The sequence below is a fragment of the Corvus hawaiiensis genome, chromosome 12 (assembly GCF_020740725.1).
Source record: "Corvus hawaiiensis isolate bCorHaw1 chromosome 12, bCorHaw1.pri.cur, whole genome shotgun sequence".
Lineage (NCBI taxonomy): Eukaryota > Metazoa > Chordata > Aves > Passeriformes > Corvidae > Corvus > Corvus hawaiiensis.
Window position 1 is genome coordinate 8,479,528 of NC_063224.1, and position 17,320 is coordinate 8,496,847.

General features: G+C 46.1%; 1 protein-coding gene across 3 annotated transcripts in view; it reads right to left on the bottom strand.

The window, feature by feature from the left end:
* The window catches only part of NUP93 (nucleoporin 93), a 79,012-nt gene extending 65,953 nt beyond the window's left edge, over positions 1–13,059 (bottom strand). The window contains exons 1-3 of one of the 3 annotated variants that reach the window (XM_048316654.1): positions 13,025–13,059; positions 6,570–6,783; positions 5,894–6,011 (exon numbers count right to left, since the gene is read on the bottom strand). In XM_048316654.1, coding sequence (XP_048172611.1) covers positions 5,894–6,011; positions 6,570–6,748 — 297 coding nt within the window. In that variant the 5' untranslated portion in view covers positions 6,749–6,783; positions 13,025–13,059. Of the gene's footprint in view, positions 1–5,893; positions 6,012–6,569; positions 6,784–6,919; positions 6,942–13,024 lie in introns of those variants that run through there. The other 2 variants (XM_048316653.1, XM_048316659.1) reach the window with 2 other exon arrangements.
* Positions 13,060–17,320: the final 4,261 nt, after the last annotated feature.

Genomic DNA, 17,320 nt, shown 5'->3' on the forward strand with positions numbered 1-17,320 from the left:
CATGCACTAGTAAAGGGAGGACAAAAAAACAACTTCTAAGAACCTTTGAAGAGAGGTATTTCTGGAGCCAAACATTTCTACAGTTTTTGAAAAATTCCCAACTATGACCACAAATAGTATTTTTCATTTGGACTGCAGCAATGCAAAGAAACCAACAGCTAATGGCCAACCCCAAAAAAACCAAGGTCAAAGGTTGTCCTCTTGCATTCAGCATCATGGCTCTGCAATGGTTAAAGGTCCCCACAGCTGTGCTGGCATCATCGATTAGGGTGAACAAGGAAGCGACAGAAAAATAAAGCCACCTTAATTTCAAGCTCCATTAGAACTGAAGGACTTGGGGGCGGGGGGAGAAATCAATGTTTGGCAAATGAGAAAGGACAAAATCTGCAAAAGGAAAAATGCGTTTTCAGGCTAAGCTAATGCAAACAATGGATGGTGAACAGCACTTGAGGTCGGCCCTTTAAGGTTGTGTCAGCATTTCCATTTATAAACTCTGATTTTAGTTACACTCTAGTAGATTACCACAGGCTTTGGTATTATTCTAGCAGATACCACAAAGTATATCACAAATGGTAACATAAAATAGCAATAAGAGCTCAATTGTTGAATAATGCACTCTTCCAGCACCTGATGTCAGAGTAAGAATTTTTAAATTACGAGTCATACACATAAATACACACACACACAGAATGTACAGGGCTGGGGACAGCATCCTGGGACCCAGATTCTACCAACACTAAACTAGAAGTCAAAGCTACCTTTGATACAAAACCTATTTACAGCACTTTGAAAAGCTTCAAAATATCCCAGATACTTAATTTCAGTCTGTCTCTCTTGCCACTTGGAGAGATTTCAGTCTAACCCTCTGCCCTCATTTAGATAAAAGCTCTTATTTCTGTATCTGGACCTCCAGAGAGCCACTCAGTCAATACTCTGAATATCCACGCCCAGGAATCAAAACCAAACCCTAGTACGCAACCTTTCATTTCAGTTATGCCTGAATCAGAAGGCCAAGGTGAAACCTGTACAAAGAGATAATTCAACAAAATTTTCCTTCAGTGTAATGAAGCTGGGCCTTCACCTCAAACTTTCTAAACAGATAAGCAATGCACACAAAGAGAGCTTGTGCCCGCTTCTAGCACTCATTGCACAAATCTGCACAGAGCTGGACTGAGCCTGAAAAATGAGAGCAAAACCATTTTTTTAAATTACCACCATGACTTTGGGCTTAGATTTTTTCAAAACAAGCATACAGGGGACTAAATCTAGGATCAAGCCAAGTGACATGTTCAAAACACAAAGCCCACAGTAAAGCATAACATAACACTGTAACCAGTCAAACAAATTTAGTAGGAATAAATCAGGCCTTGATCTGGCAACTAACTCCTACCTGATACCCCAAAAATCAGTTTGACAGAGCAGCACTGAATCTCTCTCTGACCTCCATACATAAACCAAACAGCACAAGTGCAGGGGCCAGGTCCCACCTCACGCATTACAATAGCACAGCCTTCCCACAGTCTTGGAATAATTCCTCCTCTGGCTGCCATTACTGTGACCTGAGAGAGGATCTGCTATGACAGTGCTCGTTAGAAGAGGACATCATAGCTTGCATCTTTGGAAGAGTGAAGAAATACCTTTTCTGAACAGAATGTCAATGTTATGTTTATATGCACATACCCCATCTTTGGGATGCAGATTTGCATGATCAAGCCTTACCTTGGATTTTTAAAAGCCAAAAAGAAACAAACAAAAAGACCTAAGCACATAAATACATGCTAAATATGAGATCAAGAATCACTTGACTAACACATTCAATTTCAAAAAGATTTTTACAAAATTTTTTTTACAAAAGGATTTTGACAATTTAGAAAATTCGTGATTTTTCCTGACATAAGAATTACTATAAAATGGATTTACTGCAAGAAGTGTTTGCTGTTCTGCATGCAATTTAATAACACAAACTTTGAAATGAGAGAGGAAAAATACAAATTCCTATAATTTAATGGCAAGCCTAGAATCTTTTACATAATCTTCCCAGCCTACTGCTCTAGTGGGAGACATTTCCTGGACTCACAACCCTTTTATGTGCAAGCAATCTACATTTTACAACTGATAAATAATTCAGATAATTAATTGAGCTGCAATTTGGTGCACTTTTTAGTCAGCACTATAGAGTACCATTTAAAGAGGTTCTATACAGAAAAATCCCTCCTGCTTATTAACCCAAGCTGAAACTTCTATTAAGGTGAATTCCTAGATTCTCTTTAACACTTTCTGAATGTCTTGCACCAGCCTTCTGGAACTTCATGCCCTAGGATGCTCCCCTCTGATTTTTCTTGCTGTGTTTTACAAGAAATAGGACATTTCCTGGCATTCTCCTTTTGCAGTGCTGATTGCCATCATTTGAGAGATTAGATTCCAACATATCTCTCTGTGCTGGCCTCCCACAGGCTGCTAGAACAGACTGCACTGGAAGAAGGAACAGAGACAATAAATAAATGCTTGAAGTAAGAATGCAGGAAGAGCTTAAGCAAACTGCCAGAGAAATCTCTAGATGCAAAGGAATGATGTGGGAACACATGGCAGGAAGTCATGAGTATTTTCATGCTGTAAGAGCTTTGATAGAATTTAAAAGTCAGCAGAACCCTAAAATTCATACAATAAAGATTTAATCATATTTGTAGCCTTCACACAACTGCAACAGTCAGCAAAGCTGTGCATTAGGTCTGTGCCTCTGGCACAAGTGCCCATATTCACCACCTTCTCCTGTATTGTGGTGCACAGAGGCTGCGCCAATGCAGTCCCACCGCCGCTTCAGAGGGAAAAGGGCACCGCGCTGCAGTCTCAGGTGCTTACCTCAAAAAAGTTTCAGTATCTTTGGCAAATGATGCTGTAAAGTATTTATGAACCAATACATGCTCAAACTGAAGCTTAAGGGACATACATGAGGAAGCACACAGACAAGAATAATTCAAGTGTTAAAGAATCTACAAATGACAATTAAGTTTCAGATGGCATTTAAGGCTAAATAAACTTGCTGCAAACCGCAGGGCTGTGAGTCTGTGTTGAGCATCAGGAAAAGACAGGTCTGAGAAAGGATAGTTGAGTCTACAACACTGGTGATAAAGTGTGAACCAAGTTCATTAAGAATATGTGAAGAAGTTTTTGCTCATTAAGGAGTAATGGTAATATCAGAAGGCACAGGCTGAGGGCTTGATGTAGAACAGAACAGGCCTTCCCAATCCACAGAATTAAAGTTTAACAGTATGCCTGTGTAAATACAGAGTAGCAGCAGAGAAACAGTAAAGTCCTGTAAAGAAATAAAACAGACCCCTCCCTCATATAACTCTGCACACTGCCTTCCAGATAAAATGGGAATAGCTTATGGAGGAAGGATTCTACACAGTGCACAGGGACAGCTTCATCTGGCCCAAAACAAACACAACACACCTGAAAAAGCCTTATTAATCTATCTAGGAACAAGGAAAACAAATCCCAACAATCATCAGGAGGTATAAAAAAAAATAACATAGAAACTTTTGTAGCACATCTTTATCTAAGGCATCAAATAATTTTAAGACCTTCCTGATTAATAGAGGTAATTAGAGGGCTATCAGCAGTGTCTAACACAAAGGTCCTCTTACATAACTAACAAAAACTTAATAAAAACTATTCTAAAAGTGTTGATGACTGCATACCAGAACCTACAGATGGGTACAGAGACTTGTCCATATTCTAAGCAAGTAACTTTCAGGTACAGACCACAGCTGACACCAGCCAGACAGCTTGAGATGTGACTGCAAATATCCTCAGAACAGAGGGTGATGTTCTGCAAGACAACATAAAATCCTTGCACCCTGTTAACTGCAAAAACAAGCAGAGACAAAGCATTTAAAACTAACACTTTGCTCACCTGCCTCCAAGATGATCTAAAGTGGAGTCCCTTGCCATGCTTCCCCCTGCAAATCACTTTTAGCAACTGACTATGAATGTTTTCCGCACATGGCCTGAAACAAAACGTTAAGATTCAAAGCACACAAGTACTAGGCCTCAGAGATGAGTTGTTAAAGTGATCAGTGATTAAATCACTAGTGTTAATCATGATTAAAAACAGCAAACGGGGAACTTTGATTTAAATGATTGATTTTAATCCTGTTTCTCATTTGTACTTTTTAGCTGTTTTCCTGAAGAAAGGGCTGAATCTCATTGGCTGAACTGGCCATTTAAACACATTGATTTGCAATTAACCACTGGTTTTACGTTATATTTGGAGCTTTTCCTGAACAGGAGGATACATTCAAATATTGACAAGTGATTTAAAAAAGGTACTGGAGACAAGAAAACATACCAAGATCACCACCAGATTATACCAGAATCACCATTTCAAATAAGATCTGGTATAATTAAGAAAGAAAAAAATCTCCACACTTTAGTTAGGTAACCAGCAATAATATAAAATGCAATTATTATGCAATCATATTCATTTTCTCATATGCCACAAATCTCAGCTCCAAAGAGTCAAGCGCTCTACTGCTTCTGAGCTTGAGAATCTACACTAAGATTCTTCTTACAGCAGAAAGGAAAAACCGTAGAAATCAAAGAATTAACACCAGTAATAAACCTAAGGAGAAAAAAAAAGGAAAAAAAAAAAAAAGAGGCAAGAGTTGCTGAAAAAAAAAATCTCGACAGAATGAGGTCAAGAAAGACATGTACCAAGTTTAACATCACTGATTAGAAAGACAACAACATCAGAAATTGGAACAAAGGGATAAAATGAGAAATGACAGAAAGTGAACAATGCCAGTGGTTTAAAGCTCTCACTCTATGATCAGGCAATAGATAAAGTCTCCAGAGAGCATTAATCTTTAGTAAAAGAGAGGCCTTAGAAAACTGCGGTTAAATAAGTCTGCCTGAAGATAGGAGACCACAGGGCTCCTAACACTAACATGAGATTAAACTAAGAGCCCTCCACCCAAAATGGATGGCACCAAATGCTAAAATAAAACGTACATTAGATAAAATGGAGTAATTTCACATGCCTCCCTTCCCCTCCTGAACTTAGGTAGTTCGGCAAAACAAGAAAGAAGAGCTTACAACTCTTTTGACCCTCCTATGTGAGCCATCTGCCAGAATGGAGAGAAAAAAACAAGCTTCAAAATGATTAACCAGTAATTCAGGCTGTTACCTTCAATGCAACCCACACCACCAATTCCATTACCAGCTCTTAACCGAGTAATGAATATTGCAGGTTTCATCATGAAGATATTCTACGAGGGCAGGCAATGATCAGAAAGCAAAACTAGATGGGTCACAATTTCTAAGACACCCAGGGAAAATTTACAGGAAACTTTACAAGATAAAATCATCTGGTAAAGCATTTGAACCATAGCAAATTCAGTCTACCACCAAGACAAGGTTATGACATCTGAGATACAGTGAAAGAAAAAAGCTATACTCACCTCTTTTGCTTGTTGACTTAAATGCCCACTATTCCAACACTTCAAAATTGCCTCAAAAGTGGTTCCACATGTGTTTTTCCAATTAGACATAAAAAAAGGTTTCAGAACTATGAGACAGGTATCCCTGGGCAATTTAGGCTTGCAAAGCCAAGAAAGACAGGTCCACGAAGGGAGTAAGTACATGTACCTAGTTCCTCTTGACTTCAGCAAGAATTTGGAACTTAAAGTACTTCTGTTACCTTGGTACTTAGTGCTGCTTCTCATGGCTAACTCAAACATCTTTCAGCATTGAAAGCAGCATCTCTCCTCTAGCCAGTGAATTAAACAGAGAGCAAGACCATCTCCACAGAATCCTTATAACAGCTCTGAATCACAAAACAGGAATGGCACTGGCAAGGGCAGTGTAATTCACATGTCAGAAACGTCCCTACCTGGATGTCAGTGTCCTTCACAGGTTCAAGAGGCTCAAATGTAGTGGCTGCACTTAGACTCTCAAGTCGCTGAGAAATGTGGGATATATCAAGCCCTCTAGACCCAAGAAGAACCGATCTATAAGGAAGAAATTGTACAGATATGAAATTAGTATTGAACAGACAGAACCTTAAACCCAGACTCATTGGCAATATTTAGGTCAGCAGCTAGCCATGTACAGACAGTGCTCCCAGATGTGTTACAAAAACTGCACAGAACCAAACTATGAACAGCCCTATGTGTCTATGTAAACACCTCAGCCCTGCTGAACTCTTTCTGCTGTTCCACTGCAGTGTTGCACAACTGCCAAGTCCTTCCAAAAAGAAAAAAAATGTACACCATGTTGGTAAACATCTTCAGCAGCAGCCAGAACAAGGTACTGCACTTTCTGGCTTTAGTGTCCAAAATCAAGAACAGTAGCTCCTCAGATAAATCCTTCAATTATCCTATTGTTTTTTGGAAGAAGGAGAAAGGTTGGAGGAAATAAACCAGAACACAAGCTTTGCAGTCATTCTAAAAAACAGCTTTGCAGTCATTCTATTTCTCCCAGGAGGACTCCCCCCACGTTGGAAACCAAACCCATAAACAGCTTCCACGCTGTGTGCAGAGTCTCCAGTGTCAGGGCTCTGTACTTACGCCTTCACATCCGCAGTCTCCTGGGAGGTGCGGGTCAGGGTGCGGGAACGCAGCCGCTCCCCGGCCTGCTGGATCTCCTGCAGGTTGCGTTCTACGTGCGGGAGCTCGGAGATCCCTTCTGTCTCGGCTGCCAGCTGCTCTGCCTGCTGCAGCAGCTCTCCAAAGCCTTCCGTGTCCATCTCTGCTGCAGGCTTCGCTCAAGACTCACAGAAACCTTCAGAGAAAAAGGGACAATTCTTGCTCAGCTATAAACAGTTTCTACACTTGTAGGGTCACAGACAGACCAGCAAGAGCAGGTCTTCTAGAACAGGATACATTGTCTATCCTCCCCAGGCATTAAACATCAAAACCTTTCAAGTGGTCCTTCAAGAGAGCTTTCCCTCGCAGGACTACAGTCTATGGATCTGTCAGAAGTGGGATGCAGATGCCGTATCACAGTTCATATTTTGCCTTGATACAGAGGAGGGTGAAAGCAGAGAAGTCCCTGTGAAGAATTTGGTGTTACTTTAGCTATAAACTACTTGCATACACACATAAATACAGTGCTCGGAGAGCTGGACTCTTGATCCTTATGGGTCCCTTCCCATTCTATGATTCCATATTTTTATATATTATAACGATAGATGCATACATGTGCATGCATAGGAATATATGTGGGCTGAAAACACAAATAAACATGAAGTTAAATTAACATCAAAACAGTCGAGCTATAGATGCACACAGACAGCCATAACTAGCTATCTATTAAAATGTGTTACTCCATATATCATTAACCCCCAGCCAAAAGAAAAAAGTGCATGTTGTTCCAGTGTCTAAATTCAACGCCTGCAGAAAGTTTTACCAGTGTGAGAATTCCTTGCATTGACTCAATGACAGAATAATTAAAGAAATTAAAGCACAAGGCAAGGGCTGTAACAGAAGAGGCATTAAATGCATTGTGCAGTTCTAAATTCAGAATGGAGCGTGTTATTTTTACAGAAAGGACAAAAGCATTTGTGCTTGGGATCACTACGGAAAAAGACACATAGCTGCAATGGTGTCCACATTAATGAAATATGAAACCCAAAGCCTCAGTTTCACACACCAAATCATGGTTTGCAGCTAAACCAGCTACAAGCAATAAGCATCAGGCACCTCTGTAAAGCCACAAATGATGACAAATCTGTGGTGCTGAATGGTGCTACAGAGATGGAAATCTTCAGTACAATCCCTCTCTCCTAGCTTTTGCACCCAAGCCCAGAGGGCCTGGGATTAATAAAGTCAAACCAGATCTCAAGCATTAACTCCAGCTGTTATTATTTACTCAAAAGTAAAATCAGTGGAGACTATCTTGTTCAAGGGAGCCTCCTAAGAAGAAAACAGGGATTTTTACTAATCAACAATAGCCTGCAATTCAAGTATTTCTTGGTATCCCTCAACGATACCAAAGCAATTTTACAGCAGAATTTGAACATTCCTCACGTTTTCAGTCTCACCATTTCCAAGTACAACTACCCAGCAGCAGTAGCAGTGCTTTCCTCTGTCTGGACAAATGATTTAAAAGCACTGCATGATGATTCATTCAGACATATGCAGTTTGAGAGAGAAACCGATCCCTCCTGCCTGGGTGCCAGGACAAACCCTTACAGCAGCATCCAGGAATGGAGAATTGCACAAGCACACCCCACACACTTCTGGAAAACTGGGGGAGGGAATGATCGTATTTGCAATGACTTGTTAATCAGGTGAGATAGCAGAGACCGGATCTGTTTGAACAGATTAGCCTGCCACTGAGACCGGGAACAGGGAGGAGGAGGGTGGAAATCAGCAATTTCATGCCCTGCAATGCAGTACAGAACATCTTTCCAGTGTTTACTTGCAATAACTCACATGCACCCCTGCCAGGAACAGCCTCTGTTGGCAGACACTGACCAGAACAGCCACACCCCTGTACATTTAAGAACTGATCGGATCCTCCAGGAGCAGTGACTGCGAGAACAACACAGACATCAGCTTGATTTGATCTGATCTGGTCCACTTCTTCTTTTCATTACCAAGATAAAAAAGCTGTGAGTATAAGAAGAACCAACTTCTCAGAGTGCTGAAACCAAGAGAGTGAAAAATCAGTGCTACAGAATTGCACCCAAACCTGCACTTTTTAGCTGTAGAACACCACGTTAATACCATGCAAGGTCTGTCACATAAGTTTGCCTGTGTAGGACAATTGCAACAATTCTGTGAGACTGAATCCAATTCAGCAAACATGGAATAAACTGGTTACTTTGGAGCAAGTTAAAGTATCTGTGATTATAACCAAGCACTGGAAGTAACATCTCAAAGCTTAGAGAGCCAACACTAAACAGATTTTTCTAAGTGATAGAATTCAAACATTTAGACTGAATATTCATATACTCGTAGCAAACAACTTTGTCTCCACCCTGACAGAATTTACTGCATTCAAGAGACTGCAGTCTGACTCTTCGAGCTGCTGTGCAAGGTAGAAACTGCTACCACAGTAACGAGCACAGTGATGGCAGATTTTCATGTCTGGCTGGGGAAGGAGCAACAACTGACACCTAAGGGAAAGAAAATACGTCAGAAATTAAATTAACTTCGGTGAAACCAGATTGACCTTGGGCTAAAAGCCAGGACTGAAAAGGCCCTTCTATAAAACAACTTTGATGACTTATCAATAGAAGCTGCTGCATTAGACTACGATTCCATTAAACCCCAGTTTAATTTCCCCAACATTTAAAACCACACATAAGCACCATATATTGTACAAATGACTAAGTTTAAGCCAGAAAGAAACCAGAAAAGATTACAAGTTTCTTAAGTCTATTCAGACTGATTATAATTGATGATTTCTTACCTAAAAAACATTTAAAAACTTCTCAAGAGTACTACAATGCTACCTAAGGAAGAAAACTGTAGCTATTCTACTCCAAATATGGCCACGATGAACATTTTACTGTACTGGATTCAGAAAGACACAAAGCTGAAATACTCCAATGCATGTGGAAGTGTCTGTTGTACTTCACACACTGACAGGGTTTGTGTCAACTAACCAATTAACTTTGAGAAACAGTAAAAAAATTAGATTTTTCCAGTGCTCTGGGAAAAGGAAAGAAAGATGTCACAGGGGAAAAGGAGAAAGAAAGCATCACCCACTCCATTCAGAGTAGCTGATGAACCAAGAGTTCCACAAGTTGCAGAAAGATTCTTCAAAACAGGAAACAAAAAGGAAGAAATCCCATGATGGCCTCTCGAAGAGGCTCCCACCTCAAAGTGCTCAAGAGACCCAGTCTGATGAGTCAGGATCAGCTTCTTGTGGAAAGAAAATACAAGAGCACAAGTAGTAAGAGCAAGCCAGCAATGCTCTACTTCCTACAGTCAAGATCTGATGTAAAAGTGCTTCTTCGACATGTTCCAAGCCTGGGCTGCTACAGAGAGTGGAGCAGCTTCTGTCTACTAAGCTAAACATGAATAATTAAAAGATCCATTTTGCAGGCCAGGGGAATTCTGTTTGAGAAGCAGCAATAATACCCAGCTCTTGCATGGCACTTGGCATAAGCAGACATCAGACATTTCAGAGAATTCAACAACATAATCCCTGTGTTATGGACAGGGGAACTGATTAAGAAACAGAGATGAAAATCAAAGAGCAGGTGGACAAATGTACAACCCAAGTATCTGCTGCACATTTTCAGCACACCATCCTCTTGTCTGTAAAACACAATTAACATTTATCAAACCTAACAGATGGAAAACTACCACACCCTAATTACACCAAACCCAGATAAAATCACAATAGGCCATCTTAGAAACAAATACCTTAAAGCTTCAATCTATATTTGGTACCCCATGTGGCACAACAGCCTGTTCCCCCGCAACAAAAGGCAGATGCAGGAAAATCCTGCATAGACCACACAACAACCTTCCAAACCTATTGTTTCTTCTACCACCGATCAACTAATGCTCCTCTGCCTCCTATAAAAAGGCTTTCAGTCCTGCGTATTTTCTTCTTCATCTCATCTGTAGATAGATATGCTAAAGTCCAATCTTCTTATGACCCCAGAGAGCCCTTACAGTAGGTATGTTGAGCAAAAGGGGGTTTTTTCAAAGTTTTAAAGGCAGTAACATTGAGTTACTTGCACTGTGAGAAAGGACAAGAAAGGGCACACAACGCTTCTCTACACTGTTCATTATTTAAACTGGACCTGAAGAATAGGATTTGAGGTGATTTCTACCAACACACACTATCACACATTTGTCATCACTTCCTTTTACCTGCCATAAGTTCCTCATAGTGGTCTCAAGTCCCCACTGTTCTGAGTAACTGACTCTGCTGGCAGTTTTGCAATCTTACCACTCTCCCTCTTTTCCAAAGACTTAGTCTTTATTTTAAGCACCCAACTCAGCAGGGCACTAACTTCCACAGTGAGGCAAACCAACCCTCATTAGATAGAGCACTAGGTTTAGTATTTTAAATTCCATACATGAAAACTCATATCCTTCCTCCTCACCGAATTTCCTGTCACAGCAGCACCACGGAAACATTATGGATTTAGATGACAGAATCACATACATTCTTCCAAGCAATTTTAAGCTTTTTCTATTTGTAAGTTTTCACAAGGAGGAGGAAAACTTTTTAAGACACAATGTAAGTGAAACAGCAGTAAAGCACACAGGAGCTGGTGTTCCTTTGTCACCATCACCTTAGCTCTCCATAACTACTGTCCCTAAAACAACACGACCAAATTGCAGAAGAGAAGCAGCCCTTCTTTGCACCTGGACTTTAATTCAAGCCCTCCCACTCACTGTTCATATATTCTGGGTTAGAATAACACTGGAATACAGATGGCACCTAATACTCCACAGCAGTTGCTCATCAGATACCAAATACTCAGTGCATCCACAGCTCAAGGTTTAACACAAAGGCAGTTCAACACCACAGAAATCTGGCTGTTGTCGGCAGCTGGGACCAAACAGCAAAAGGAAGTTACTCTGTACACTCTGTAATGACTCTGGGAAAACCATAAACAAATAGCATTCTTTAGGTTCAGGAATAGAATTCTGCAGCCAAGGTGTGCTGTAAGAAATCCTTAGAGTCATTCTCACTGTTTTGCAGAAGTCAGTATCGCTGTTGGTAGAAAGGACTTGTGACCCGGGGTACTGGGCAAGGCCTATTCATAAGCTCCTTCAAGGATAGGCAGAACGGTCCATGTAAAGTGATTAAAGACACCTATCCTCTCCTGCATCAAACTTGCTGATCTGAAAAGGACCAAAGCCCCAAATATCATAAATGGTTTACCTTCTGTACCCTGCCAGGCACGTATGAAAGCAACACTTGGCAACTTTGTGGTTGTTTTATGGGATGATTCTTGGGGCTGTCAAGTGCAGGGACAGGAGCTGGACTCGATGATCCTTGGGGATCCCTTCCAACCCAGGATATTCTGATTCTATGAACTGCAAGGGCACACAAGCTTACCAAAACCTGACATGAAACAGCAGTTGAGCCAGGGGCAGGGCTGCAAGCACTGTGCTTTTCATGAGTTACCACCACCGCACACCTGACAGCAGGTAGAATTTCCTTCATATAAACCTTCCAGTATCTGAAGGGGCCCTACAGCAAAGCCAGAGAGGGACTCTTTGTCAGGAATTGTAGTGCGAGGACAAGGAGTAATAGACAAACATTGAGAGAGAGGAAATTTAGATTTAGGAAGAAGTTCTTTACTGTGAGGGTGGTGAGACACTAGCACAGGTTGCCCAGGGAGGTTGTGGCTGTCCCATCCCTGGCAGTGTCCAAGACCAGGTTGGATAATGCCTTGAGCAATGTGGTCTAGCAGAAGGTGTTCCTACCCGTGTGTGTGTGTGGGGGGGGGGGGGGGGGGGGGGGTGTTGGAAATAGATAAGCTTTAAAGTCCCTTCCAACCCCTTAACATTCTATGAACTCCTAGGAACCAACCAGTAAACCCACAGTGGTGAAGAACGACCCCCATGCACAGAACTTGAAAAAGAAACCAAACACCACACATACACAAACCCGTTCTCCTGAAACCTTCCCAGACAACGAACTTCTGCTTCCTGAAGCACCAGCACGGCACTTCGTTTAAACACTAAACTCCCCTTCTACAGCCGGGCTTGGCACTGCCGACCAGCACAACCCCGCTCGGAAGGAGACCCCTCCTCGCGCATCCACAGCCGGCCCCGCTGCGTTAGCGCGGGTTATTGACAGGAGCAGCTTCCGGGGAGCCCCAGGAGGGCCCACCAGGAGGCCTGCAAACGCTCCCAGCCAGCCTCCCGCCGCAGCGGCCTGCACGGGCCAGAGAGGGAGCCATGGGCGGGGGGCGGCTACCGGGAGCTCCGAACCCGAGGGGTAGCGGGCAACGATCACCGGAGGCGGGGAAGAAGCGAGGGAAAGAGGCGGAGGGACGCCTAAGCCCCGGCCCGCCCGCACGGCACCCTCACCTCACCTGCGCTCCGCGCCGCCCGCCGCGCCCGCCGTGCCCGCGCCGCGCGCCCCCATTGGCTGCCCTCTCGCCCTTCCCCGCGCTCCCATTGGCCGAGCCGCCGCGCTTCCCCGCGCCGCGCGCTTCTATTGGCCCCGCCGCTGCTCTTCGCCGCGCGCCGGTTCCCGCCCCCTCGCGAGAACAACTTCATTGAGGCGCTCGGAGGCGGGTGCGGACCGAATGTTGGGGGGGCGGGGGGCGGCTGCCGCCGGAGACCACGGGTTCGAGGCTGCCTCCCGCCTCCCCGCGCTGCGCGGGCCGCGCCGCGGCGAAATCACTGAAAGAAGAGATTATCAGACAGAAATAAAGTGCATGGGGTTATTCCTCTCTATTCGCCCTCTCCCTTCTTAGTCACAGCTAACTCTTGCTGGCAGACCCCGTCTGCGAGCTGATTCCTTGGGAGGTAAAATGAGGATAACGAATTCATCCCGATTTTGCCTCCAATGGCCAAATACACCAACAAACAAACTCACAGCCAGCAGGTACTCTCAGCATCCCCTGTACAATGGTGTCCTGAGGGTCCTGTGTTTGGTCCCCTGTTGGGTACACACACATAATACCCTTAAACCAGATACTGCCAATGTCACAGGATTTGTCGGACAAAATCCGGGAACTGGGAATTTCATGGACCCACAAGGGTACATCCAACATCTCTGCTTGTGTAAGAGATGATGTCTGGACCTTGCCACTGTTCCAAAACATCATCCATCAAACCTTCAAAGCTGAACAGATTCCTCATTAATACAGCCTCTATTTCCGAAAGTTCCCGTGTAAAAAGGAGTTCCAGAGGCAGCGCTGGCACCAGCCGCAGTCGCTCTCCACAATTGCAAAGTGCATGCAGGGGGTCAGGGTACATTCTTGCCTGTGGCTTCAGTTTGAGGGGAGCACTTGTCCCCGGCAGGATGCCCTGGAGGGATGGATGCCCCGGTAGGAAAGATGCCTTGGTGGGACGGTTGTCCTGGTGTGATGGGTGTCCTGATGAGATGGGTGCCCCGGCAGGGTGGTCGTGCCACCCCAGCTCTCCCTGAGGCCTTCCAGGCTCCCGGGGCACCTTTCCAGAGCGAGGAGGAGAGTCCTGGTCCGCCCGGCGACCGGCGCTGGTGCCCTCCGGAGCAGGATGGGAAAACAACCACCCTGAGGGGCTGGGACCAGGACAGAGCAGACACAGGCGGCGACCGAGGGAAGCGGGGACAGGCAGGAAGCCGGGGCCGGGCGGGCGGCGGTGCTGCGGGCAGGCAGGTGGCAGCAGATCCCTGTGGAAGGGCTCGGCGGCACCGGGAGCGGAGCCGCCCGGGAGAGCCGTTCCTGTGGCGGGACCCGGGACCTCTGCACGGGGGGAAGGGGGTGCTGTCCCCTCTGTGGGTGCCTGTCCCTCTACACTGGGCGCACAGGGCGCCTGTTCCCTTGCACAAAATGCACAGGATGGTGTCCCCTCTACATCAGATGGCTGTACTCTCCGTACTGGGTGCCCATCCCCTGAGCATAGAGTGCTTCTGCTCTCTGTGCCGGGGGGGTTAGACTGGGTATCAGTAAAAATACTTCACTGAAAGTGTTGTCAAGCACTGGATCAGGCTGCCCAGGAAAGCAGTGGAGTCACCACCCCTGGAGCGATTGAAAAGACATGTAGATGTGTCACTTGATTTAGGGGTGGGCTTGGCAATGCTGGGGTAGCAGCTGAACTTGATTACCTCAGAGGCATTTTCCAACAATTCTAGGACTCTGTAATGTCCCTTCCGCACTGGGTACATTTCCCCTCTGCCTTGAATGCACGTCCCCTGAGGGCAGGGTGTTATTTCCCCTGTGCACACGCGCCTGTCACCTCTGCACAAGGTGTGTTTACTCTCTGCACTGGGTGCATGTCTCGTCTGCACACAGCGCTTGTCCCCTCGGCACAGGACGATGTCCCCTCAGCACAGAGGTTCCTGTCACGTGTGCGCAGGCTGCTCGTCTCCTCTGCACACAGTGCATCACCGCTCTGCACAGAGCGCACATCCTGTCCGCACACGGCACGCGTCCCTCCGGCACATGGTGTATGCCAGCGCCACGCAGGGTCACGGACACCCATCATCCCTCCGGGATTCACACAGAGCCAGAAAAAGCGGAACTGAATGCAGCCCCATGGGCAGCTGCAGGCTGATCCTCTGGGTGTGCACCCAGGAACCCCCTGCCCTGGCTCCCCTGGGTGCTCAGGGGGCTGCATGGTCACCTCAAACCACCTCTGCAAACTGAGCTGGGCTTTTCTTCGCGGGGCTGGAAAAAGCACATCACCATCTACTTGCGTCAAGCAAAGGGTCCCCTCACCCTCCCACTATATAGAGCTGTCCACAGGCTGAGAGCTCTTCCGGCTTCATCAAAAAGTACTTTTTTACTTTTTTTTTTTTTTTTAATAGAAAATACTCCTGAGGGGACCAGAAAGCCCCTACCCACCTCACTGAGAGCAGCTACCGGCAAGGGCAGGCACCGCGTACATCCCAGGCCAGCTCCACACATGGGTGCCTGCACCCATTCCGCTGGTCCTGTGGCTCTCCTCACCCCAAATCCCTCCTGGGGAGGCTGGAAAGGGCACCAAGGCTAGGAGTCCCCACCTCTGCCAGACGGGCGTGCAGGCAGGGCAGGCTGGCACCAGAAGGGTGCAGAGGTGTGTGCCCACGTCCCAGCCTGGCACGCTGCTGGGAACGGGGAGCGGTTGATGCCTGGGGCGCTTCCTGTGAGGGCAAACCCCATCCGCGCCCGGCTTTGTTTCTGGTGCAGCAGGCGGGCGCATGGCCCCGGGGGCTCAGTCTGCAGCCCCTCCGCTGCAGTGGCCGGGGTCGCAGCCCTGTTTCACATGGCTCCAGCAGCAGAGCCGTGCCAGTCTTCTTTTCCAGCAAAACGTCTTTCCATGGGATTTATTGTTTCTTAAATGCATTTAAGGCAGGGCAGACCCTTAAAACCCATTTCCAGCACTACACCTCCGTTGCGACAAGCAGTGCTGGGAGGCTGCTTAGGCAAAGACACACTAATGCAATAAGGCAACAAATTTAAAAGGCAAATGGGTGCTGAGCTGGGTGTTGCTCTTCTCACTGGCAAAGTTGGGTGCTGAGCAGTCTGGGCACCCCCTGCAGAGCCATGTGCTGAAGCTGGGGAAATGGCGAGTCTGAATCATCCCAGATGCCTGAAACATCCCTGGAAACTGGTATCGCCATGCTCCCCCTGTGCAGACACCTCACCTTGTGCCACCTAGCCTAGCAGAAAGGACTACCCAAGTGGCCAATTTTGCTGGTTTTTTAATTTGTCTTTTCCCTTGTCCCCGGTGCCTTGTCACCAAGGGCTGTAGGAGACTTTCCTGACAGGTAGAGCTGACCCATTGCCTGAAGAAGCACAAAGGGGGTGAAGGCAGCAGGGCTGGGAACCTACATCTGTGGTGGGGCACACCCAGGAGACATGTAGGGGCAAGCAGGTGCCTCAAAAGGTGACTCTTTCACTTGGCAGAGACTTTGGGAAGCAAAATACGTCCCATGCATCTTCCCACTGCCCTCCCTCCCCCATCCCAGCAGCCACCCCTCATCTAGGCAGCTGAGAACTGCATTCATGGCTATGGTTACCTGCTCTCCTGCATCTGGAGGTCATTGCAACTTTAAGCAAGGTGCTTCCCAAAAACGAACTGGAAAAAACTGCTTGGAGGTTATGCCCACAGCAGGAGCCAGGCACTGTAGCTGCAAGTATTTGGCATGGGGAGGCTGTAGGGAAAGTGTCCCTTTGAGGATGAATCAGCTCTGAAACAATTGGGGTTTGCAAAGTACAAGCTCTTGAGGAAGGGGGGTTTGTCCCCACTAGAATTTGTCCAAGTGCTCTCCAACAGCAGCTCAGGGCATGCATGTTGCCAGCACACATCACCCTCCCACCCAACACACTTATTCCCACAAGCTTTCACCCAAAGGAAGCCCCAAGCGTGGTGCAGAGGCACCTGCCATGAAGCCAAAGGAAGGCTGGAGGGGACTGGAGCCCCTCCTTCCCTTGCTTGCCCACACCCCTGGGTATCTCACCTGTCCTCCCGGGGAGACCAGCACCTTAGAGATGCCCAGAGCAACCCCACATGCAGGATGAGGTCCATCCCGTGCCCTGTGAATCTCCTTTTCTCCCCCAAGGAGGTGCAGAGCCCACTTAGGGAAGTGTTTGTGAGCAGCCGTCTCCCATCCCGCAGCAACAATTCCCACACAGGTATCCCAAGTGGCGAAAATGCTCAGCCTCCAACCCAGCCCCAACAGCAGCACTCGTACC